Source organism: Nymphaea colorata, chromosome 5 (assembly GCF_008831285.2).
Source record: "Nymphaea colorata isolate Beijing-Zhang1983 chromosome 5, ASM883128v2, whole genome shotgun sequence".
Lineage (NCBI taxonomy): Eukaryota > Viridiplantae > Streptophyta > Magnoliopsida > Nymphaeales > Nymphaeaceae > Nymphaea > Nymphaea colorata.
The window spans coordinates 4,326,428-4,350,523 of NC_045142.1; the positions used below are offsets into that span (position 1 = coordinate 4,326,428).

The following is a 24,096-nucleotide window of genomic DNA, read 5'->3' on the forward strand; positions in this document are numbered from 1 at the left end:
ACTGGGGCTAAGGCTCCTACTAGAATGTGCCATGAGTTGAGTGCGCCTCAGGGGTCTAAGTCTGGGATCCTTTCAACTTGAAGGCCTTAAGTCATCCACCTAGCTACTTGGTACTGGTTGGCTCTGAATAATCATGAGGGGAGGATGAATTAGGTCTTGTTCTGCAAGAGGTTCCATTTTCAGTTTTAACAAAGGACTGTTGTTCTGCACACAGAAGAGCGAAAAAACAGGAGACAGAGATCCTTCTTTTGACAATGCAATAAGATAGTTGCTGAAATCAATTCATTCTGCATCTTCAGAAAGAGAGAGAGAGAGAGAGGGAAGAGTGAGATAATCGAAATTACTTGAACCTGCATGGAGCTATGAGGTTTCTGTCCTATAAATATAACAGATGCTTATAATTGCTATTTTTACCACTGGTATGCCATTTGTGAAGCTTTGTTAGTCATTAGATGTCAATGTCTGCCAAGAAGATGCTGATGCACTTGATCATAGCACATGTTTGCTTATGACCTTCAAGTTTAGTTGGTCCACAGTTCAGTTTCTAGTTGCATGTTTCAGCATAGTCAGATAGGATCTACCTAATCCAGCTTGCCAATTCTCAGTGAAAAGTACAACAAATTTCAGCCAAAGATCAGATTTGCTTAGAATCCTTTAACACCTCTCTAATAATGAGAACTTGAGGGTGTAATGATCAGAACCGAAGGATATGCTGATTCACCTTATAACATGATCTGGCCTAACTTTGGTTGTACAGCTGCAGTTTATGGCCTAAACGCTGCATTGGCAATAGTTCTTGGCCAAAATCTGTTGCGAATTCTGCGATCATGTTTACCTAATCAACCCGCTGCTTATGAACATCCCTATGCAGCATGAGAAGCAAGCTAGATCCCTTTGTAGCTGATCCCATCCTCTAGTCTTCTCAGCTTGAAAACCCACAGTTATGCATTGATTTGAAGACAGAGCATGAAAGAGTGTTCAAATAACAATATGCTTACCTGCTCACACCATTCACTGCAAACAATGAAAGGCTGCAACTTGTTAGAATTAAAAGTCAAGGCTTTTTGTTAAAACAAAAGAAATGAATTGAGATCAATTTGTACTAAATAGACCAACATGAATACATTTACGTGTTGTGATTTCATCAAAACATTGTACCATCCTTCAGCTTTTGGAAGGAGATGTGCTCCTTAAGCATAATTAAAGGATCATCAGTTCAACTCAGTAACTCCATTTTCTTGTTATATTCAGATCTATGCCTCCCAACTTCAATACACTGTTTTGTCTAGAAACTGTAGGCAAGTGTGGACACCCAGGAAATGAACAATGTTAAATAGGTATTTGAACTCAAAGATTTCAGCACTATGGGTGAAGCCTATGCTTACAAACAGATCATATATGGACACTTCCACATTTTCACTTCACTTTATTGTAACTCACAAAAACTATCTTGCAGTATCATATCATGACAGAAAGGACAAGGTTGCCACCATTGTCTCTTGCAGATGATGAGATAGTCTCATAAGAAATGGAGTAACATGAATGAGATTCAATTGGACAAACGGATTTATTTGGCTTTGTTTAGCATCTATTTTCCGCTTGAGATAATAAATACCATGTTTAGAAGTTGTTTATTATGAAGTCCATGCTTTTTCAAATGTCACCTTAATCCATACAGCATTCATGACTTCATGGTGACCATTAGTCCTTTTACTTGTATAACGAACTGGAATCTGATAAATTGTTTGGCCGGATTTTAGGCTTATTATAAAAATCACAGGAAGCAAGAGGTACATTTTCCCATCAATGAATCCATTGCTTGCTTACTGCTCCTTTCACAGTAGGGAGATAATGCATACATGCTCTGTTGCTCAGGTATTTATTAAGGAAGTAGTAATACAGTAGCTATACTGACAGTCTACGGAGTCTGACGAAAATCCGGCAACTTAATCGACAAAATGACCGGATTAACACCAGAGAAGTGGAATAACTCTTTAGATAATCATCTGAGTAATTTAAATGCAACAGGAATGGAATAGAATCACATTCTTGGCAGCCCAGCGGGTGTAAACCATCTTTGATTTTACAATTTCGTTTTGAATAGATTACATCTATGGGATAGGTAAGTGATAACCTCCCACAAGCTGAACCCACCCTTACCTCTAGGGTCCATGGTTGCTTCGGAGCTTCATAATGAAACACTGCACCAACAACTTGGTGCTACACACGAGAATAGCACTCATGAGAATTGAACTGAGATAGTCCCAACTGCACACCCGACGAACTAACTACACTACACATAACATAATATTTCAGGAGGCATTTGATTAGTTCATATTTAACATCCATTTGATCTGATGTGGTATGCATGTGTTGATGTGGTAAAAAAATTCAGGGCAAAATCCATAATTCATCAAATTAAGAATTTTAGATTAGACTTAAAAATCCCACTTCAAATATTTAGTTTCTTTTCTTGCTTTGAAAAAAAGGTCTGATTTAAGATCAAGGGGGTTTGATTTAAGATAAGAGAAGATATGATCTCGGATCCCAGATCCTGAAGATCCAAGTTTCAAATACCAGACATGGGATCACATGTCAGTTCCGATAACCTCCATAAATAGGGTTGGTAGACCGGATCAGTGTTCATGGTAGAAAATGGTTTTGAGGTTTTTAGTTTGAAAACCTAAGTGTTTAAACACATGATAAAACCTTGCCGGGGCAGTTGGGATTTAGTGAAGACCTAGAATACTACTATCTATAAGCAGGGGGGGTTTTATATGTAAAAAATCAAATATTTTTAGTTTGGCCCGACCCATCGCTTCTCTTGGCCATACCGTCGCTCCTCTTGGCCCGACCCGCGGATGGTTTGGCCTGCCCCTGAAAAAAATCCTAGCTCCGCCCCTGTCTATAAGTAAGTTCCTGTTGGGCAAGAAAGTTGTAAACATATCTCATCAAATTTGATTAAATAAATTCAATCTAATTCTTACTTTTCTGGGATAAAAACATAGAGATTTTCATGGGCATCGTTTTTAGAATCATATAACGTCATGTCCATGTGCTGGACCAGTTATCAAATAATGAATTGGGCAAACTTGGATGAAACAACCACATAAATCATATCCCATATCATCAAAGTTGATCAAATAGAAGTGGAACACATCGAGGTCTGATGGGAACTCAAGTAATAAGACTCGAACTCACACACAAGTTCCACTCGTCCTTGTAAATTTGAGCTTCAACTTTATGGGTTATATTTGCATGTAGATTCAAGAACAAGGTTTGGATTTGAAGAAAATGCAAAAGCGTTTTATTCGAAATTTTTGAAAAAAACGTGTATAACATATGAAAAACAAGTCAGCCGTATAAAACGTAAAAAAAACGTGTTTAAAAAAAACGCCAACAAATAAAAAACAGGTATAATACGGGCATAAAACATGTTTTTTTAAGAAATGCTAAAAAATATAAAACGAGTATAATATATGCGTTTTTTAATATTTTTTTCATATTTTTATTAATTTTTATTTTTTTTATAATTTTCAGGATTTATTAAATGTTTTAAATGTTTTAAAAATTCATCAAAATATTTTAGAGATATACTTTGTCATACTCGAAAAATTCTTTACTTATAATACCCGTACACAAATTTTTTTTTTATGAAAATGGTTGGTTGTTTGCGGTGAAGAAATCTCTTTTTTACGGGCATATTTTTAGTAATAATTCAAAAAAAAAAAAAACATTTACGAATTTACAGCTAAAGCTTAAATATATATATTTTCATGCATTCTTCAACGTCTTTATTGTACTCGACAGTTCTAATATTTGTACTTCTACGTAAGAAACTCTACTTTTTACTTCAATTGTTGTTTGCAATTTAAGTAATTATGAACTCAAAAAACGAGTTCAAAAAATTACTCACATTCTTTCTTGACAAATTGTTCATTTCCTCTTTCCTAGGAACATTCATATTATTTATTGAAAAAATAAAAAGCAAATTCATCAAGTTAACTTTAGGGATATTCATATTATTTATTGGAAAAAATAAAAAGTAAATTCATCAAGTTAAATTTAGACCTAAGGATACAAAAAACATAGAAAGGGTACCAAGTTGAAAAGCTTATACCCAAAGGTCATTCGTTACGAAAAAACCAAATCCAAACACTTAAAACAAAAAGTGAGGACGAGATTGTCAATTTCCCTAGAAGGCGGTGCTGAATTTGAAAAAATCCCTATTTTGCTATAAATCGGATGCTGGTTTGAACCCGATCCATTTCCATATCCCGATTCTTAGGGCATCTTCCTCATTCCTCTCTCCCTCTCTTCTCTGAAACTCCAGTCCCTCCATTTTCCCTCCTTTTCTTGAAACCCTAAACCCTAAAAAAAATCCACTTCGGATCTCCCCAGGAAGACGAAAGGAGGGAAGCACCACTAAGGAAGAAGAAGAAGAAGAAGAAGAAGAAGAGAAGGAGGGAGGAGCGGAGATGTATCTCTACAGCCTGACGCTGCAGAGGGCGACGGGCGTTGTCTGCGCGACGCACGGCAGCTTCGTCGGTGGGAAGACGCAGGAAATCGTGGTGGCGAGGGGAAAGGTCCTCGACCTCCTTCGCCCTGATGATACCGGAAAGCTCCAGACCATCCTCTCTGTCGAGGTCTTTGGCGCCGTTCGCTCCCTCGCACAGTTTCGCCTCACCGGGTCCCAGAAGGACTACGTTGTTGTTGGCTCGGATTCCGGCCGCATCGTCATTCTCGAGTATAACAAGGAAAGGAACGCCTTCGACAAGGTCCACCAGGAGACCTTCGGAAAGTCCGGCTGCCGGCGCATCGTCCCCGGCCAGTTCCTCGCCGTCGATCCCAAAGGGCGTGCCGTCATGATCGGCGCCTGCGAGAAGCAGAAGCTTGTCTACGTTCTCAACCGTGATACTGCCGCCCGCCTCACCATCTCCTCCCCTCTTGAGGCCCACAAGTCTCACACGCTCGTCTACTCGATCGCCGCCGTCGATTGTGGCTTCGATAATCCGGTTTTCGCCGCGATTGAGCTCGATTACTCCGAGGCGGATCAGGATCCGTCCGGTCAGGCTGCCAACGACGCCCAGAAGCACCTCACTTTCTACGAGCTCGACCTCGGCTTGAACCACGTCTCCCGGAAGTGGTCTGAGCCCATCGACAATGGCGCCAATTTGCTTGTCACTGTCCCCGGAGGCGGCGAGGGCCCCGGTGGAATACTCGTTTGTGCGGAGAACTTCGTTATCTACAAGAACCAGGGACACCCGGACGTTCGTGCGGTTATTCCCCGGCGGGCAGATCTCCCGGCCGAGCGCGGTGTCCTGGTTGTTTCCGTGGCCACCCACAGGCAGAAGACCATCTTCTTCTTCCTACTACAGACCGAGTATGGGGACATCTTCAAGGTTACCCTGGTGCACCAGAACGACCAGGTGAGCGAGCTCAAGATTAAGTATTTCGACACAATCCCGGTGACGACGTCGATGTGCCTGCTGCGCTCTGGGTTCCTTTTCGCGGCCTCCGAGTTTGGTAACCATGCTCTCTATCAATTTAAGGCAATTGGGGAGGACCCTGATGTGGAGTCGTCGTCAGCTACGCTTATGGAGACAGAAGAAGGGTTCCAGCCCGTGTTCTTCCAGCCGAGGGGCCTTAAGAACCTGGGGCAGATCGACCAGGTGGAGAGCTTGATGCCCATCATGGATATGAAAGTCATCAATCTGTTTGAAGAGGAGACGCCTCAAATTTTTGCACTCTGTGGTCGGGGGCCTCGCTCTTCGATGCGAATTCTCCGACCTGGACTTGCTATCAGTGAGATGGCTGTTTCACAGTTGCCTGGTGTTCCCAGTGCCGTGTGGACAGTGAAGAAGAATGTGAACGATGAGTTTGATGCCTACATTGTGGTCTCCTTCGCAAATGCTACTCTGGTTCTTTCTATTGGAGAGACTGTGGAGGAAGTTAGCGACAGCGGGTTTCTAGATACGACACCTTCTTTGGCGGTCTCGTTGCTGGGAGATGATTCTCTTATGCAGGTTCATCCGAATGGAATCAGGCATATCAGGGAGGACGGGAGGATTAACGAGTGGAAGACTCCAGGAAAAAAAACAATTGTGAAGGTTGGATCGAACCGGTTGCAGGTGGTAATCGCACTGAGTGGTGGGGAACTCATATATTTCGAGATGGATCTCACTGGTCAGTTGATGGAGGTCGAGAAGCACGAAATGTCAGGTGATGTTGCTTGCTTGGACATCGCACCAGTACCGGAAGGGAGGCAGAGGTCAAGGTTTCTTGCAGTTGGATCGTATGACAACACAATTCGGATTCTTTCACTTGACCCCGATGACTGTATGCAGGTTCTGAGTGTTCAGAGCGTTTCATCTGCGCCAGAGTCGCTTCTGTTGCTTGAGGTTCAGGCCTCTGTTGGTGGAGAGGATGGTGCTGATCGTCCGGCCAGTGTGTTTCTGAATGCAGGGTTGCAGAATGGGGTCCTTTTTAGGACAGTGGTTGATATGGTAACTGGGCAATTGTCTGATACAAGATCTCGGTTCTTGGGGTTGCGAGCACCAAAGCTTTTTTCAGCAATGGTGAGAGGGAGAAGGGCGATGCTCTGCCTTTCAAGTAGGCCGTGGCTGGGATACATTCACCAGGGTCACTTCTTACTGACTCCTCTTTCTTACGAGACTCTTGAGTATGCAGCTTCCTTTTCATCAGATCAATGTGCTGAGGGTGTGGTGGCTGTGGCTGGAGATGCATTGAGAGTGTTCACTATTGAGAGGTTGGGGGAGACATTCAACGAGACGGCAATTCCTTTGAGATATACACCAAGGAAATTTGTTCTTCATCCAAAAAAGAAACTCTTGGTGATGATTGAGAGCGACCAGGGAGCTTTTGCTGCTGAGGAGCGGGAAGCTGCTCGCAAAGAATGCTTGGAGGCAATGGGAGAGGGTAATGGAAATGCTAACACTGAGCAAATGGAGAATGGTGACGATGAGGAAAAGGAGGATCCTCTTCCTGATGAGCAGTATGGTTATCCTAAAGCAGAGTCAGGTAAGTGGGCATCATGCATCAGGGTTCTCGAGCCAAAGAGTGGCAATACAACCTGTCTGTTGGAGCTCCAGGATAATGAAGCTGCATTTAGCGTTTGTACTGTGAATTTTCATGATAAGGAATACGGCACGCTATTGGCTGTTGGGACAGCGAAAGGTTTGCAGTTTTGTCCCAAAAAGAATTTTATGGCAGGATTCATTCACATTTATAGGTTCTTGGACGATGGAAAATCACTTGAACTGTTACATAAGACGCCTGTGGATGGAATTCCTCTTGCCTTGTGCCAGTTTCAAGGTCGTTTACTAGCTGGTATTGGGCCTGTGCTCAGAGTCTATGACTTGGGAAAGAGGAAGCTGCTAAGGAAGTGTGAGAATAAGCTATTCCCTAATACAATTATCTCAATTAACACATACAGAGATCGGATTTATGTTGGTGACATCCAAGAGGTATGGCTACTGTTCAACATAGCATTTTCTTAGATGATATTCTTCCAGAGGTTGTGCTTTGAAGTGCATAATAATTATTATTGTCCGTAAAGAAGTTTTTCAGCTGGCATCCTCTTGTTCCTATTTGCATTATAAACTTGAGACATACAACTTAGCCTTACTGCTGATGTACTTTTAGTAAGTAGGCCATTAAAGGAGGAACTTGTTGCTTAATTTATAAATCTTCTAGTTCTAGATGCTTATGTTCTTATTTACATTATAAACTTGAGATGTACGACTTCTGGCCTTACTGCTGATGTAGTTTTTAGTAACTAGGCTATCAAACAAGGAACTTTTTTCTTAATTTATGGACATTCTAGATGCTTATTTATCTTAGATCCTTGATATGAACAGTCTGTGCTGATGTAGCTTTCATTACAGGTATTTAGTTGCCATATGATATGAGACTTAGTTACCTAGTAGATAGTAGATAGATTTACATAATAAACTGTTGGGCTTTGTCACTATATTCTACAACTTTGAAAATAATATTTTTGCAACAAGGATGTATTGTACTCTGTTCTTTAGATGGGTTGTGGATTGGAGTAAAGGACTTCTGAGGATTAAACAGGCAGGACTAGGCTTGTGGAGCTTTAAGAGTGAAAAGTAGTTTTTCCCTTGTGCTTACGTTATGTGAAACATAGTGGCGAATCCAGAGTTTGGACCTACTTGGATAGGTCTTAAACAAGAGTCAACATATAATATATCATTGTAGATGGTTGCTCTTTATTTGACAAAGGTTTTGACTTTTGAGGAAGCTATTCTCCGTTTCCCTTCAAAGTTATCCTATATACTAGAGTTGGCTGACAAGGGTAGGCCACTTACTGACCTTTTGGTTAGAGTTTATTATGAGCCAGCTCTTTACTTGGCATCAAGCACCTCTTATGTCGTCGGACATTGTGCATGACTTTTTCTAATGGAAAACTTCAAACTGATGTCGAGCGTCTTGTTGGTTTAACTGGTTGGACACCTCTAGAATCCTAAGTAGGCCAAATCACCAAAAGGAAGGAGACAAGAATTTCACTGTTGATGAAAGAGTCGTGCTGAACTATTTGGTGCAAGCTGTAATATATTGTCTACTGGAATTTGTTGTGAAGTAGCCAAATTTTAGAATATTTGTGTTAGCCAGACCCTAGTCACTTCAATGAACTTTGATTCATAAGCATGATGAATAACTGTTCGATTGAGCTTACAAGGGGCCTTCTTCCTTTTTATACAAATATAACATTAATAGACTAAAATTGACTATGAGATTTATAATCTATTTTTACTTAACATTCATCTAGTGCAAGCATGTTATGAAAGGTAATCAGCCCTTGTTTAGTTGCAGTATCCAGTATTCTGTAGCTGGTGCTCAAACATAAGAAAGGCAGAAATATATCTCAGTGCTGTTCAAGCCTCTTGCAGTTCAAGCCTTCATTAGTTGAAAAGGCCTCAGCTTCTCATCTTGCCTTCTCTTTGTTCAAGATTCTTCCATTTATGTCAACTTATCCTCTAAACCTGGGGGCATTATGAATGATCGAGAGTCACGTAGCAGTTCTCATTAGTTAACCTATGTGGGGCTTCTCTTGTTCAAGTCTAGAAGGGAACAATAGGGAACCATGACCATCCGTCCTGCAGATTCTGTCTCTCTACATAAATGGTTTGGCTGACCATTCTTACCATGCATTTGGTGCTCTTTCATTGTACTTATTCCATTGGTGAATTAAATTGAGAGGAGATTGGGACGTCTATCTCTGCCTGCAGGTTCTCTCTCTCTCCCCCACCCCTCTCTCTCTCTCTATATATATATATATATTTATATATATAGACAACACAAGTAAATGATCTGGCTGACCAATCCTGTTATGCATGAGCATTATTTTATCTATTTGTTTTTCTACAATTTAAAATATCAAGGATCCTTTTTAGTCTGGAAATTGTTAACTTTTCAGAAAACTTGGGATATTGAAAGTTAATATCTTGAACTTGAATTTCAATCCTGAGGATTCAGATGTAGCTGAAATTTGAACGTTACTTAATTTTTGAGAGAGGGTTTGCTGTTTGATCATCTCATTCTTTCAATGTCTAAATTAAAACTTTATAAGTAGGGATGAAAATGCCAATTTCGGAGTCAAATCTAGGTTTTCCAAGTTCAATTTAAATTGACATATTGAGCCTACTTTTGAATTGGTGATGTAAAACATATCGTAGTTCAGCTAACATAATGTGACACTTTCATGTGTTTGGATACTTTCGAGGGCATTATTAATTAGGTCCACTTTAAGCTACTGAATGTTCTATATAATTTTACTAGTTGAAACTTGGTGGTTATTTGTGTTGCACTTTGTTCAAATTTAAAAGTAGTCTTCTCACATAGTTGGATTTACGTGTTTGTAGTGTCTTTCTTTCTAGCTTTCTTTTGTTATGTTTATATATAGAGCATATAATTTTAAAGATTCACAAGGTAGAGGTTATACGGAAGGGGCCTAGTGCTTTACCTTTTTTCTTTTTGACAACATTGGTTGGAACTGTATCTGCTTTGGTTCTTGAACACGTCCTTCAAATCAGCACAATACAAGCATGTGAATTGCCACCTAATGGACCGTGGGAGTGCCATTATATGATATCCTTTTTGGCCTTTTCATATGTTTACGAATCATATGTTATGTGTGTAGGCATGTGGTTATGGCAATTTTTTTCTTTGCTTATGCTATACTTGTTGGCTACATGTTGTTGGCTAAGCATATGGAGATTCAGCGATATGGTTATTGAGCGTGTTTGTTTTTGTTATTGACCACATGAACCTTCAGTCACCCAAACTTTTGCACTTGTTTTGTAAACGTGATATAGCTTTTTTATCATTGAACGTTTCAGCATCCTGTTATGGAAGTATGGTTAAACCTGGAATTCTACCTGCAAGTTTAGTCTGACTGATGTTATTTTATTACCTTCTACTGGCATTGTCAATCTTTCTTTTTGGGAGGAGGGGGGTGGGCGTGGGGGCATTGAAGAGTGGATTTTTTTTTTTGTTTTCTTTTATGACTAACTTGAGTTGTCCTCTTGCAGTCATTCCATTATGTGAAATATAGAAGGGATGAGAATCAGCTGTATATATTTGCAGATGACTCAGTTCCACGGTGGTTGACTGCATCCCACCATGTAGATTTTGACACTATGGCTGGTGCTGACAAATTTGGAAATATATACTTTGTAAGATTGCCTCAAGATGTGTCCGATGAGATTGAGGAAGACCCTACTGGTGGTAAGATTAAGTGGGAGCAGGGCAAGTTGAATGGGGCTCCCAACAAGGTTGAAGAAATTGTTCAGTTCCATGTTGGGGATGTTGTCACGTGCTTGCAGAAGGCATCGCTCATACCTGGTGGTGGCGAGTGCATTATATATGGCACCGTGATGGGTAGCCTAGGGGCTTTTCTTCCATTCACGTCAAGGGAGGATGTAGACTTCTTCTCTCACTTGGAGATGCACATGAGGCAGGAGCACCCACCACTTTGCGGTCGAGATCACATGGCCTACAGATCTGCCTATTTCCCTGTCAAGGTACTTTGCTGACAGTGACACTTCATTTCTTTGAATTACTGCTTTCTTGACCTCCCAATGTTCTAGTTCCATGACTAACCTGATATATGGGGCGGTGCATGTGCAGGATGTGATTGATGGGGATCTATGTGAACAATTTCCAGCATTAGCTCCTGATTTGCAGAGGAAGATAGCAGACGAGTTGGATAGAACTCCGGGAGAGATTCTAAAAAAATTGGAAGATATTAGAAATAAAATTATTTGAAGGGTTAATGCAGATCGATTGTTGTTTATTTACATCCAATCGTTCTTCCAACACACTGGTGGTTCGGGGTAACATTGCTCATTATGCTACCAACAAAAGCAAAACTCCAAGCACCTTGGGAGAAAAAACTGAAAGCTTTGAAGAGTAACTATCTGGTGTTTTTTTGGCAGTTGGAAGGCTTTTGCAACTTGGGCCTTTGAGGTGGTGACTGGTGGTTGGCTGGCGCCTCTGCAAAGACGCCCTGGTGGCTCTTTTGGCAAATGTCATTGTTTAATGGCTGCTTCTGAGATCATAATGTCATAATGTATCATCTTACCACTAGTATCCTGACAAGCTGTCTATTTTTCGGATGTAGCTTTTAATCAATCTTGCAGCTTGCTATGCTATTATTTCAACTTCAATTTAGTTATTTTTGCTTTCTGATTGATTAAATTGAGTGTTTAAGTCTTCAGTCTCGTTACAACTACACCTATGTGTTTTTGATTAGGTAGTACAGGAAGTTGATTGAGAACTTGTATTAGAAACATGACTTTGGACTTCAGAAGTGCACGCCTAAAACATCAGACCCAGTTTGTGATGCGACGGTGGTTCGGCTTGTATTGGCGACATTTTTATTTAAGGATAGTGCTGTTTGATTCCTGTATTAGTTGATACGGGGCTGTATTAACGAACGCAGACCCTCAGCTGACTGATATTTGATAGGGGTCCGATTCTGGAGTTTGTTGCCGGTACTGTATTAACGAACGCAGACCCTCAGCTGACTGATATTTGATAGGGGTCCGATTCTGGAGTTTGTTGCCGGTACGATTCCTGTATTCCCGTCCACAGTTACGTTGATAACTGCCGTATCTTCCCACATTGTGAATTCATCATCTGTAGTTTTTAATCAGCCAGATAAAATTATGCCATCGTTTTTTGGTTTTTGATTCTTGAAGCAAGTCCGGTAAATAGCTGCCGTCATCTCTTCTACTTTTAGTCAACCGGTAGATCATGTCCGTCTGGAACTTTTCGATTCTTGAAGCACTCCTGCTGCCGTCCGCCTCTTTTCCTGTGCAAGCGATGATGTGTCCCGACTCGGTTCCTTGTGTATAATTGGTAAGCGAAAATATCAAAATCTGACCATCGTTTCTTTATCAGCGGCAGTTATCTGATATTTAAAAATAATTTCGATTGTTCTTCTCATCATTTAATCATGGAAGTGAGACTCAGTAATTTAAATATTAAACTGATCTTTTATGATTCGTTTCTGAAACCCAGATGCAGCAATTGACTTTGAAAGGGAGGACTACATGGGTGAAAGAGAAATGATGCAATATCCACGGCAGCAATGTAACTGAACTTGGAGGCAGGACGGCCTAATTAAATATTTTCTTCAAATAATTTTCTGTACCAAGCTTCATCGATTATACTACTAAATGCAATCTGAATTTCTAGAAGCCTAAATGGGCGAACCCCCGTCCTTGAAGCTTCGCTGTACCGTATTGCCTTCTGTTAAGGTGAAAAACGGAACAGTAGAACCGCAGACCATGGGAATGAAGAAACTGCCGAAAGACAAGTTGCTAAGAATTGAAATATTCACATCTAAAGATGATGTGAAGAGTACGAAAAAGGGGGCAGCTGAGGCCTGAGGGCATGAAAAAGTTACATTTATAGTTTAAGGAAGATTTCACAAGAAATCGATCATATCTGCAATCGACAATGATTTAGCTAAGTGTAGGGCTAACTCCTATAATGCTATGAATTTTGAACACGAATAGGTAGCTAGAGATGCTTGCTATTATACAGGACAGACGGAAAAATAATAATGCTCATATCCCTTTTATTGACTATCAATTGTCATCATTCATGACACGCTTCCGAAAATCAGTCACCATCAAGGGTAGTCCTTCCTTCAGCGGGACCTTTGGTTCCCAGTTCAACAGTTCCTTTGCTTTACTTATATCCGGTTTCCTTTTGTGAGGGTCGTCTGCAGTATTTGGTTTAAATACAATTTTGGCGCTGGGATCTACAATCTCCTTCACAACCTGCAATTAGCAGACAATTTTGTACTGAATAAGATGAAACCAAGAGAAGATGAATCAAAGATGCCATTTTCCAGTGACAAACCTCAGCGAGTTCTAGCATGGTGAACTCTCCAGGGTTACCCAAGTTGAAAGGACCAACGTGCTCCCCTTCCATTAGCCGAATTAATCCATCAACCTAGTCATAGTTAAAGACACAGAAGGTTTAAGCAAGGTGAAGTAGAAAAATGCCTCAAGAGTGGCCAAGCAGTTAGATCCATTTTGAACAGATAATTTCGATCATAAGGGATATTTTAGTTTTTTGATACCAGGATGACATGGCCAAGTCAAATGGTCAATGTATCAGAACCAATGGCAATCAGCTTTGCCAGAAGACATGCAATAAAAGATCTTTCAGATGTGAACTGAAAATTTTGTTATTTTGAGTTGACGATTTGTTTTAATGCCATACGAAATTACCATTCCATATACAATTAAATGACTAAATTTCTTACTTTTTCATTCACATAAAGTGATTTTTTTCGTGTCTAGAATGTCATTTACCTTACAGAAAACAGATACAAAGGCCAAACTAAAATGCACATCATAAAATTTGAACATGTGACTACTACAAAGTAAGCAGATAATGAATAAAAAAACATAGTATAACTGGCATGCAGTAATTCAGCTAAAGCATGTAACCTGTGATTTATTGTGTATGCTTGAAGGATATTTCTCATAATATCGAGACTAATATAAAAGCATTCCAGCTTCAAGTTGAGCTTCCAAAGCAATTTCCTGTGAAGCAAGCTTCCTAGATAAATAGCATTTGACTTTCTTAATTCCCTTAAGTTTCAAGGTTATAGATGTGCTTACTTGGAATCAAATCATACAGATTGATAAAGAAAAATAGAAGTAATATGAAAGACATCAAGCACTATCCTCGTACATCTAATCTACACTATAGGCGGGATTCATGCAAATAAACATGTGAACTAAAAGTTGCTAAAAATAGAGCATTGCATTCTCCAATAAATACCCTGTACAGCAGGGTTCAGCAAATTCAACAGGCAACAGTTGTCCAAAAATAGCAATAGAGGATTAGAACAACAATGCTTCAGGCTCAGCCAACTCAAGAAGGACAAACATTTGATAAATTTATAGAGGAGAATACCAGATCAGAAACATATTGAAAGCTTCTCGTCTGCTTGCCATCACCATAGACAGTCATTGGCTCCCCACGGAGGGCCTGAACAACAGAAGTGTCAGCTTAGTATGAGATCTACGATCTAGGGAAATGATAGACGAATATTGTGAACTGAAATGAACCTGAGCAACAAAGTTGCTGACAACACGTCCATCATCTATACACATCCTTGGTCCATATGTGTTGAAAATTCGAGCTATGCGTACCTGAAAATAAAGAAATCTTCGATCAGAAAGTATTTTATGAGGAAAATTTGGGAAGTCAGAATTTGGTTTCTTGAAACACCAAAAAGATATTATAAAATTTATTTCTCCTTTGGATACTCATCAATTCTTTTGCAATTATTAGCTTCAAAAGTGGAAAAGAATAAAATTATTATCTCAATAAACCATCCACTATGCCATGAAAGACTAAAAAGAGAAAAAATCCAAACTGTTCTGCATTCAAAGAGCCAGGAGCATGTTGAAAAGTCATAATACAGACAAACTTACAAGTAAATTTGCTGGACTTCCAAAACACGGAAGAGTGCTTCATCTAATTTGTGAGAGATCTTTTGAAGGAAAAGGCAACAGGAAACAACAAGAAAAACATGGACATATTCTGTTCTAATGGTAAAATGATGCAACAAATTGCACAATACAAGCAGTCATCAAGAACCACATATTGATGAAAAATTTCCTCTACCACATTTTAGTAATCTGCAAAATATTGGTCACCTTTGCCAAGTAAAGGTCAAGTAGAAATCAATAAGATAAAAGATAGAATAGATTATGTTGATTCTATATCATGGAGACCTGTTCATGGAAGACATTATAATGGTTTGTTACCTCAACATTTGCACCTCGATGGTAATCCATTGCCAAAGTCTCTGCTGTCCTTTTTCCTTCATCATAACAGCTTCTTACACCTAAGCAGCCAAAACCCTTGAAGCTTCAAAATTAACATGAAGACAATGCAGAATCTACACCTCAATATAGGGAAAATGGAATTTCTCCCTTTCATAATCAATATTATTAACTTAAAATTAGCTGCCTGCTTGAATTCATTGACAAATAATATCACTGCGTGAATGTGTTCCCAGTTTTCTCTAGAATTTTAGACTTTTACTGGAAGTTTCCCTGAGAAAATTGAATTGTTATTATGTCTCCAAATAATTGAAGTACAAACATTGTCAAGATAAATAACATCAGCAACATAAAAATAATGGCAGCCAAACATTGTAATACTTTAAAGTGATATAATTATTAAAAAAAGAACTTGTACTTTTCATACCAATTTCAAATAGCTGAAGTGAAATATATCAAAATTTCACTTTAAAGTTTCAGTTTCCTAGACACTAACGTTTGTACCTTCAAAATTCTCAAATGTTTTTCCTTTATTGACAAAAATTGAGTTTTTTTAAAGAAAACTTTGCTATTAGCATCAGGAAGCCTCTATGGTGACAGAAAAAGAGCATAGAAACAGGCAAAAAGCATTTTGAATTATAAATATAAGGAGGTAAAAGGAGTTTGAAATGTATAGAAAGAACTTCAAGGAAGAAATGAAGTCCAATGTGGAAGATGAAAAGTCTAAAGAACGAAAGGAAATAAAAACTGGGTTGAAGTCCCACCACCGATATCAAGTCAACATTAACAGGCTCATCTATGAATGTGTTTGTCTAATGTACATACACATGTTACCTGCAAAATAGATCTCTCACCTATAGGGTTGACATGGCCCCAATATGTTTCCTTCTGTGGGTGCTCAAGTGGGTCGCCGTAAACCTCACTGGTACTTGTCAAAAGAAACCTTGCACCAATTCTCTTTGCCAGGCCCAACATGTTCAGGGTCCCCATTACATTAGTCTTGTAAACATAGTTAAGAAACACATGATATGCAGTTCGAATTTAAGCTTATAAAGCCTAATAAAATTAATATATACACATATTGAGGCTCGGATTACTCCGTCCAGGTTTGAGCAGAAATCCTCCAGCCTCTCACAGCACACTGCCCGATGCATTGCCATCAGGGGGCTGTGATTGGATGGATGTCCTGATGGCCAGAAGATTTCACCTCCAATGTATGTGTTGTATATATCAATATATATATATAGACACACACATACACACACAGCCACCCCCTAGGAGAAACCTGTAACTATGAAATTACTTTGGAATTTCAGAAGTCTCTATTTGAAGTCTTTCATTCTCCATAGAAAAGAGACATCACATGCCATTGAGAATGGAGAAGTCCACAGGCACAGAGACTCACTCACATGGTTAAGCTACAATAGGGCACATTAATCATTTAGCACAATATCATCCAAACACAATTTCTACCAAAAAGCGTAATCCAATGAAGACTTGCAATTTGCGAAGCATGCAGCTACTTAGCACCAAAGTTTCTAACAAACATGTCAAGCCAACATAAGGAACAAGAATAGGACAACATAATAGTCACTGCAAAGGATATGATAGTCTTGATGGGATTATACTTGTAGTGAACAGGTGAAGCAGGGCAGGCCAGGTGATAGATCTGATCGACCTCCAAAAGAATGGGCTCAACCACGTCATGTCGGATCAGCTCGAACCTCGGATTGCCAAAATGGTGCACCACATTCTCCTTCCTACCAGTGAAGAAATTGTCCACAACTATGACATTATCGCCTCTGTCAAGCAACCTATCCACAAGGTGACTGCCGACAAATCCCGCCCCGCCAGTCACCACTATCCTCCTTCCCGGGCTCTTCACCCCAACAGGCACCCTCCTGTTCTTGGCAACCATAGCGGAACCCCCGTAGCCGTATCCTTCAATCTCTTCACGGTTCACTCCAGTGACTGCCGATGGGTAGACAGAATGCCGGCTCTCCACAGCTCCGAGCTTCGAGACGCTAGGTTGAAGCATGAAGAACGTGGAGGCGATCAACATGCCGACGAGGACGAAGAGAAGCCTCTGTTCTCTCAATAGATAATTGAACCAGAACTTCGGCCATGATCTGGCCTTCTGAGTTTTCGTGGAGAAAGGGATCGAGTGCGGCGGCATCTGCAGTTCATCGTCACCTCTGTAACTCGAACTATATTGCTTGTGCAATTGTTTCATGATGTGGTTGTGCTCAAAATCGAAAGAAAAATCGCGATTTCGACTAGAGAAATGCTGTGGAGGTTGAGTGTTTCACCAAGCGAAACAGAGAAACTTGGCTATGGAGGGTGATGGGCATACCTGTAAAGCGCTGGATCTCCGAAATTCTCGAATAAATCCCAACGAGATCGCGAAATTGGCGCGGGAAAACTTTTCCTCCCGACAAAAGGAGGAGACTGGAGACGTCGGTAGGCCGATTAAAACGCCCTTACAGCGTCGTCAGCAGATCTCCGGAACTCCTGCCACCCTCTTCGAATCATGAACTGGGCATCTTGAAAACGCAATGGAATTACAAAATTTGCCCCGAAAAGCTATGTGGGTGTTCGGAATTTCTTCCAGAAATGAAGAGATCTCAGATGGAACGTACCTCAGACGACAGATCCCTATCGTTTACGCGGTGAGTTGGTCTCTAACGATTTCTTACCCCTTTCAATGGTGTGAAGCGGATTCTTTTATCATGGGAAACAGTTTAAAAAATGCACAGATGGGCGGCTTCAATCTGATTTATAATGCATGAGACACTGTGACCGCGTGGTCTTCTTGGACGCGCAAAACCACAAGCCGCCTTTGCTCCGGCTAAACGCTAAATACACACTACAATTTACATCACCACACAAAATCTCGTGAAGTCTTCAACTTTCGTCGAGTTGGCACCCTTGCGAAATCTTCAAGCTAGCGTCATTGACTTACAATCAACTGACCCGTTAACAGAACAAATTCATTGTTTATGTTGCTTTGATTAACGCATGAACGGTGATCACATATGTGAAATTCCAACACTTTTTCAATTGATCTTAATCGTTTCATCCCATAGTCCCCCTTACCTCCCTGCCCCAGGATTTAAGGCTGCTGAGATGTGGCTGATCCTTATAGTACATCATTCAATTTGCATTAATGCAACTACTACCATTTACCATGTAAAAATGTCTAGAATCAACACATAATCCTCAAAAGCATATCAACGTGCTCATTTGTAAGTCTTTCAAATCATGTGTGTTCAATATAATGCATAAAATACTTGGGGGGTATTTGACTGACAACCTAAACCTGGTTTTGCCTCATAACACCAATTCAATAATGTTTGGATGACATTGAGACTGGGTTTTTGCTAAAACCTGGTTTTGGCAAAACCAGGCTTTCATGAAGGACCTGAAAAACTTGCTTCTCACCAGGTTTTTCAGGTAAAACTAAACCAAGTTTTTCACTTGTCATCCAAACTTCCAAACCAAGTTTACAAAACCGAGTTTTTGATCACGTTTTCACAAAACCAAGTTTTTTGAGTGTCATTCAAACACTCCCTTACATTTGATAATAATCATAAGCTATAGTACTTTTGAGTACAACTTTTAGTTCTTTTTGTCTACAAAGTTTTCTACATCGTTTCTCATGCACACCCTGGTAGCTTGTTTTCTTTTTTTTTTCAATCAACTATTTTTGGTTTCAAGAGCAATTGTATTATTTCATTAAAATGAATTATCACAGCCTAGCTGCATGCTTTTTTTTCTTTCCTCCTCATTTTGTTTTCAAGAGCAACTGTATTATTTCATTAACATAAAAAATATTACCTCTGGATTGAATGGCAGAAATTAATAGGTCAGTTTCTATTAAGTTGGGTGAACATGTAAGTCATATGATGAAACCAATGCGGAGCAGCGGAAGCATATTATAGATATCACGAGATATGGCAAGCAAGGAAGCCCCAACATGTTGACCGTGTTACTTGGCCTGGGCATCTGGCCGGGCCGGGCCCTGCCCGATTTGGTTCGTTTAAGATTAAAAAAATATTTTTTTAAATTTTTTTTGTTATAATAATATATATTTATTATTAACAAATATATTTTATATTTTAAAAAAAATATTTTATAATTAAAAAATTATTTTTTATTTTTAAACCGGTCGGGTCGAGACCCGGGTTATCGGGCCGGGCCCGGGTTGACCGGCCCGACGGCCCCGATCGGGCCAGACCTTACCGGGCCGGCCCGGCCTGGCCCGATACCGACCCTTACGTGTTGCCGGCAAGCTGGGACTTATTGATTGCGAATGAAGAAAAGTCAATACCATATCCAAACCTGAATTTAAATTCAAAATTTGGATGACTTTTAAATTCTTAACCGAATCCTAATCTTTCTTTTAAATTGACAACTGCTTCCAAATTTGACTTTTAAATGCATTCCATATTTGACTTTTAAATGCATAGCCAAAACCATCCACATATTTGTATACTAAAATTAGCTTTCAAAATGTATGAATATAGGACATAGGAAATTCAATGAGTTATCTATTTAAAAATCGAATCTGAATTTGAATGCGATTTAGTGTCATTTCTTTAAATGCAAAATCGTTCCAATTTGCTAATTGGATTGTCAATTTTTCCCACATCCAACTTTTTAAAGTAATTCGGTTCCATATGTGATTGGAATCAGATTCATTAACATCCCTAGTCCCTTGGATTTATAAAAGGAACATGACATATTTAAAACATATCACTAAAAATCAACTGTCACTTCATGGTGTTTTTAGCGCGCACGCACACACACACACACACACACACACATATATATATATATATATATATATACAAGGCCTGAAAGAAACCATTCTTTCTTGTATATATTTATTTTAAACTGAATCCAGTCCAAATGTGGATCCGAATTCGATTGGATATTTATGTATATCGAATCTAAATTCAATTGTTGGTCATTTCCAAAGTCGAATTCGATTCAATTTGATTTATTAATCAGATATTAAATTTTTTTCCATCTCTAACTTTTCCTGAATGGTTCGGTCAGGATCTGAATCCGATTCATTGGCATCCAAAGTACAAGGAAAAGACAGATCTTGCTTATGTGGGATCTAGATTTGGTTTGATAAATCCATATCCAAGTGTGTGTGTGAGATATATATATATATATATATATATATATATATATATATATATATATATATTAGGAGTAATCCATATCTAAAATTCAAACTCGTTCCAATTTGCTAATTGGATAATCAAAATTTTTCCCATATCCAACTTTTTAAAGTAATTAGGTCACATATATGAATGGAATCAGATTCATTAACATCCCTAGTCCTTTGGATTCATATAGGAACGTGATATCTTTATATATATTAAGAGTTTTAAGATGTTATGTGCTACATGTTGCCGGATGGTTAAAAATTTAAAACCTGTCATTAAAAAGCAACTGTCACATGGACATTAGCAACAATATATGACACATTAACAGTTCATTGTGTTTTTAGCACAGATTTATGATGCTTTTAGCAATATATATAAAGTGGCATCGGTGAAGTGTGCAACCCTTGGCGATCCTTAGTTTCAAGACCTGTAAGAAACTATTCTTTCTTGTATATATTTATTCTAAACTGAATCCAGTCCAAATGTGGATCTGAATTCGATTGGATATTTACGAATATCCCAATCTATATTCAGTTGTTGGTCATTTCTAAAATTGAACCCGATTTGATTTGATTTCTTAATCAGATATTAATTTCTTTTTCATATCTAATTTTCCCGAAATGGTTCTGTCAGGATCCAAATCTGATACATTGGCATCCTAAATACAAGGATAACACAGATCTTGCCTATGTGGGAATTAGATTTGGTTTGATAAATTTCGATCCAAGTGAGAGAGAGATAGAGAGAGGACCATGTACAAGAACTAAGGTCATGACAGGTGCAATCGGCCACACTGTCAACCTTTCTTGATGTCAATGGATCCAATTCGAATTGGATGTACCCTTTACTATACTCCTAATTTTATCTGGTATTCACATGTTTGGATTCAAATTATGATTTGAATGCGAATGAAAAAAAATGTCAAATACCATATACAAATCTGAATTTAAATTCAAAATTTGGATCTCACTTTTAAATTCAGACCTGAATCCTAACCTAGCTTTTAAATTTAAAGCAATTTGGTCGAATATCTGATCGGAATCTGATTCATTAACATCTCTAGTCCTTGAAATTGGCTTACTCCTCCATTAGCTAAGATTCGTTGAGATGAAGCAGTTCTCCCGCACTATTCTCATCCCCAAGATGGCTACGCGATTGAAGTAAGATGTGTTTTCGCTTATATATATATATATATATATATATATATATGTCAATTTTATTAAACAGATGTAATTTTTTTTTCTAATATTTTGGTCCCATACCCAATCTGAATGACCTCTGTAGTCTGGTCTAAATATTTTCATAAATTTCGCCATTCTTTGGCTCATATTTGTAACTAGTTTTTGTATGAGCATAAATCTTATCACCCATTTAGTGAATTTTCCAATCAGTTTAATGATTTAGTTTAAACAAGTTATAAATCGACAAAAAAAATATCATCACGCAACTAGAAAATAATGACGAAAAAATAACAACACATGAGACCCTTGCATCAATTTATCCAATTCCAATCAGCCAAGTTAAGGCGAGGCTTACAATGAAGCGTGTCCAAAACAAGCGTACCCTGTTCTATTGGACTGTCCCAACTGCTTTTCTTCCCTTCCCTCACTTAGTGCAAACACCCAAAAAATGTCTTTCACTTAAAACTTTTTCTTATTTCATCAAACACACCTAAGAGATGGTGAAAAACCTCTTTCATACCAATGAGAACTTTCCCTTTTACTCTAAGTCACCAGACTCTTCTATTTTACTGCTGCATCGGAGTCCGCATCGAGTCGGGTGCGCACCAGACATGGGTGTGGCTTCGACTCACACCTGAGCCTGAGCCCAGTTAAAATGTCATATTACTAAATTATTTATATAATATATGTTGTTTTGATATTTTCCTATGCAATACAATTATTTAAGTATGTTATATACATTAATAACTAAATTGTAATAATATGATCATTTTGATATATATATAATAAATTAAAAAATAATAATAATAATAAAATACCATCGCTGCATCGTCGCACTTGAATTTTTTGAGATGTTCCATTCCGGCACTCGCACCCGCATCTGTGCACCCTGCACTATGGCGCGACATAGCTTTTACTGAAGTATCCCCCCACAACAGGGGACATATCAAAAATTTTTTTGATTGAGGGACACTCAAGTCACTAGCCCAAGCTTGACGTGGGCGTCATATGTAATTTTTAATTCATCACAATGTCACTTTGAGATTTTCCAATGAAATTTTTGAATGGGATGGTATGGGTAGTGGCCTACACCAGCCGCCGTGTATCTCCGCCACGCCGGGGCGGAGCCATCAAACTTTTCTATGGGGCATTAAGTATATTGTTAACAACCAAGTTCACCTAAGCCCATGGGACAGTGACCTGAGTCTCGTGGGGCTACTTCAGTGAGACACACGTCCGATAGAGACCCCACCTATCTCCGGCCCTGCCGCCACTGCCTCAATGAAAGAAAGTGCTGTCAGTTCCATTATTTGTCATATATAATGCATGCAGCTCAACTAGTTGCATTGCATGTGATCTTATGATCGGTTGGGTAGAGTCCAACTATGGACCATAAAAATAACAAATTTCTCGTGTTTTAGACTTGCATATCCATGGGAGGTGTTGTAGGTGGGTGGTGCCTTGGCTGTAATGCATGAAGCCACGGATCAAATCCCATGGTTGTGTACAATTGTGCAAAGTCTCCTACTCAATATAATATTCTTAGAAATACATGTTGTTATAACACATTTTTTAAAAGCGTCATGTTTCTATTTTGGTATTTTTTAAATTAAGATATTCTTCTTGCCAAACAGTCTCAAAAGGGAGTATAGCAGGTTGTACATGTTAGACCCCTAACACAAGACAGTGTGTTCGAGAGTTTGTAATGACAATCATGCCCTCAATGATAAACCATAAGACGTTCGTCTATAAGAAAAAAAAAGTGGAATCAAATAAATAATTTTATGTAAAATGACGAAAATACCCTTGTCCGAGCCTAAGATGAATTTGCGGTTGATGCTTCTTGTCTTTTTTTTTTTTCTCCTTTCTCAAAACTGGATTCTAGAGTAATATGTATAAATCATATTCTGCATATCGATATTTAAAAAGTCTATCTAATTGCACCCTGATTTTCAATAGCTTTAATTATGCCTTTTACGTAGATTTGGTAGTAGCAAATGAATGGAATCAAAGATTATGGAAGTTCCTAGCCTTCTTATTTTTTCAAGTTTAAGCATTAAACTAGTCCTGCTATAACCCAGGATCAGTAGAAAAAGCAAGCAAATTGTGCTATGTCCTCTAGTTTTCATAGGCTGGTGTGGGCAGTTGCCCACACCAGCTTCCCAATTTTCTTCCATTTTTACATTAAAATCGTTTAATATTTACTTTGTCATATATGTAAGTGTCCTTTTAGGTATGAAAACCTTTGAATCAGTGTCCTTCCAAAAAAATTTTCTAACTCCACCACTGATTGTGCATAATAGATATTGTATTTATTCAATTGTTATTTTATTGTCCTCAATGTTCAGCTGAAATTAGTTTCTAGCAACTTCA

At 38.9% G+C, this 24,096-nt stretch overlaps 2 protein-coding genes across 2 annotated transcripts; one reads left to right on the forward strand and one right to left on the reverse strand.

Moving 5' to 3' along the window:
• Positions 1-4,272: 4,272 nt before the first annotated feature.
• On the forward strand, positions 4,273-11,705 carry LOC116254201 (spliceosome-associated protein 130 A). The gene is made up of 3 exons (XM_031629400.2): positions 4,273-7,487; positions 10,575-11,066; positions 11,173-11,705. The coding sequence occupies exons 1-3, from the start codon at positions 4,479-4,481 to the stop codon at positions 11,308-11,310; spliced, it is 3,639 nt and encodes a 1,212-aa protein (XP_031485260.1). The 5' UTR covers positions 4,273-4,478; the 3' UTR covers positions 11,311-11,705.
• Positions 11,706-12,939: 1,234 nt separating this feature from the next.
• Positions 12,940-18,200, reverse strand: LOC116254483 (UDP-glucuronic acid decarboxylase 1-like). The gene is made up of 9 exons (XM_050077955.1): positions 18,002-18,200; positions 17,716-17,905; positions 16,968-17,538; positions 16,217-16,363; positions 15,345-15,424; positions 14,640-14,723; positions 14,485-14,559; positions 13,417-13,509; positions 12,940-13,334 (listed from the first exon to the last, which is right to left on the reverse strand). Exons 3-9 carry the CDS (start codon positions 17,536-17,538, stop codon positions 13,140-13,142), a joined length of 1,245 nt encoding a protein of 414 aa, XP_049933912.1. The 5' UTR covers positions 17,716-17,905; positions 18,002-18,200; the 3' UTR covers positions 12,940-13,139.
• Between the last annotated feature and the right edge of the window lie 5,896 nt (positions 18,201-24,096).

What these genes read in the sequence shown, in the direction of transcription:
- LOC116254201 (XM_031629400.2), top strand. Translation starts at nt 4,479, where the DNA reads ATGTATCTCTACAGCCTGACGCTGCAGAGGGCGACGGGCGTTGTCTGC. An exon ending in ATGTTGGTGACATCCAAGAG is followed by an intron (nt 7,488 to 10,574) that starts GTATGGCTACTG and finishes GTCCTCTTGCAG; the next exon opens with TCATTCCATTATGTGAAATA. An exon ending in CTGCCTATTTCCCTGTCAAG is followed by an intron (nt 11,067 to 11,172) that starts GTACTTTGCTGA and finishes GTGCATGTGCAG; the next exon opens with GATGTGATTGATGGGGATCT.
- LOC116254483 (XM_050077955.1), bottom strand. Translation starts at nt 17,538, where the DNA reads ATGCCGCCGCACTCGATCCCTTTCTCCACGAAAACTCAGAAGGCCAGA. An exon ending in TTCAATATGTTTCTGATCTG is followed by an intron (nt 13,510 to 14,484) that starts GTATTCTCCTCT and finishes AACTATGACTAG; the next exon opens with GTTGATGGATTAATTCGGCT. An exon ending in CCATGCTAGAACTCGCTGAG is followed by an intron (nt 13,335 to 13,416) that starts GTTTGTCACTGG and finishes TGCTAATTGCAG; the next exon opens with GTTGTGAAGGAGATTGTAGA.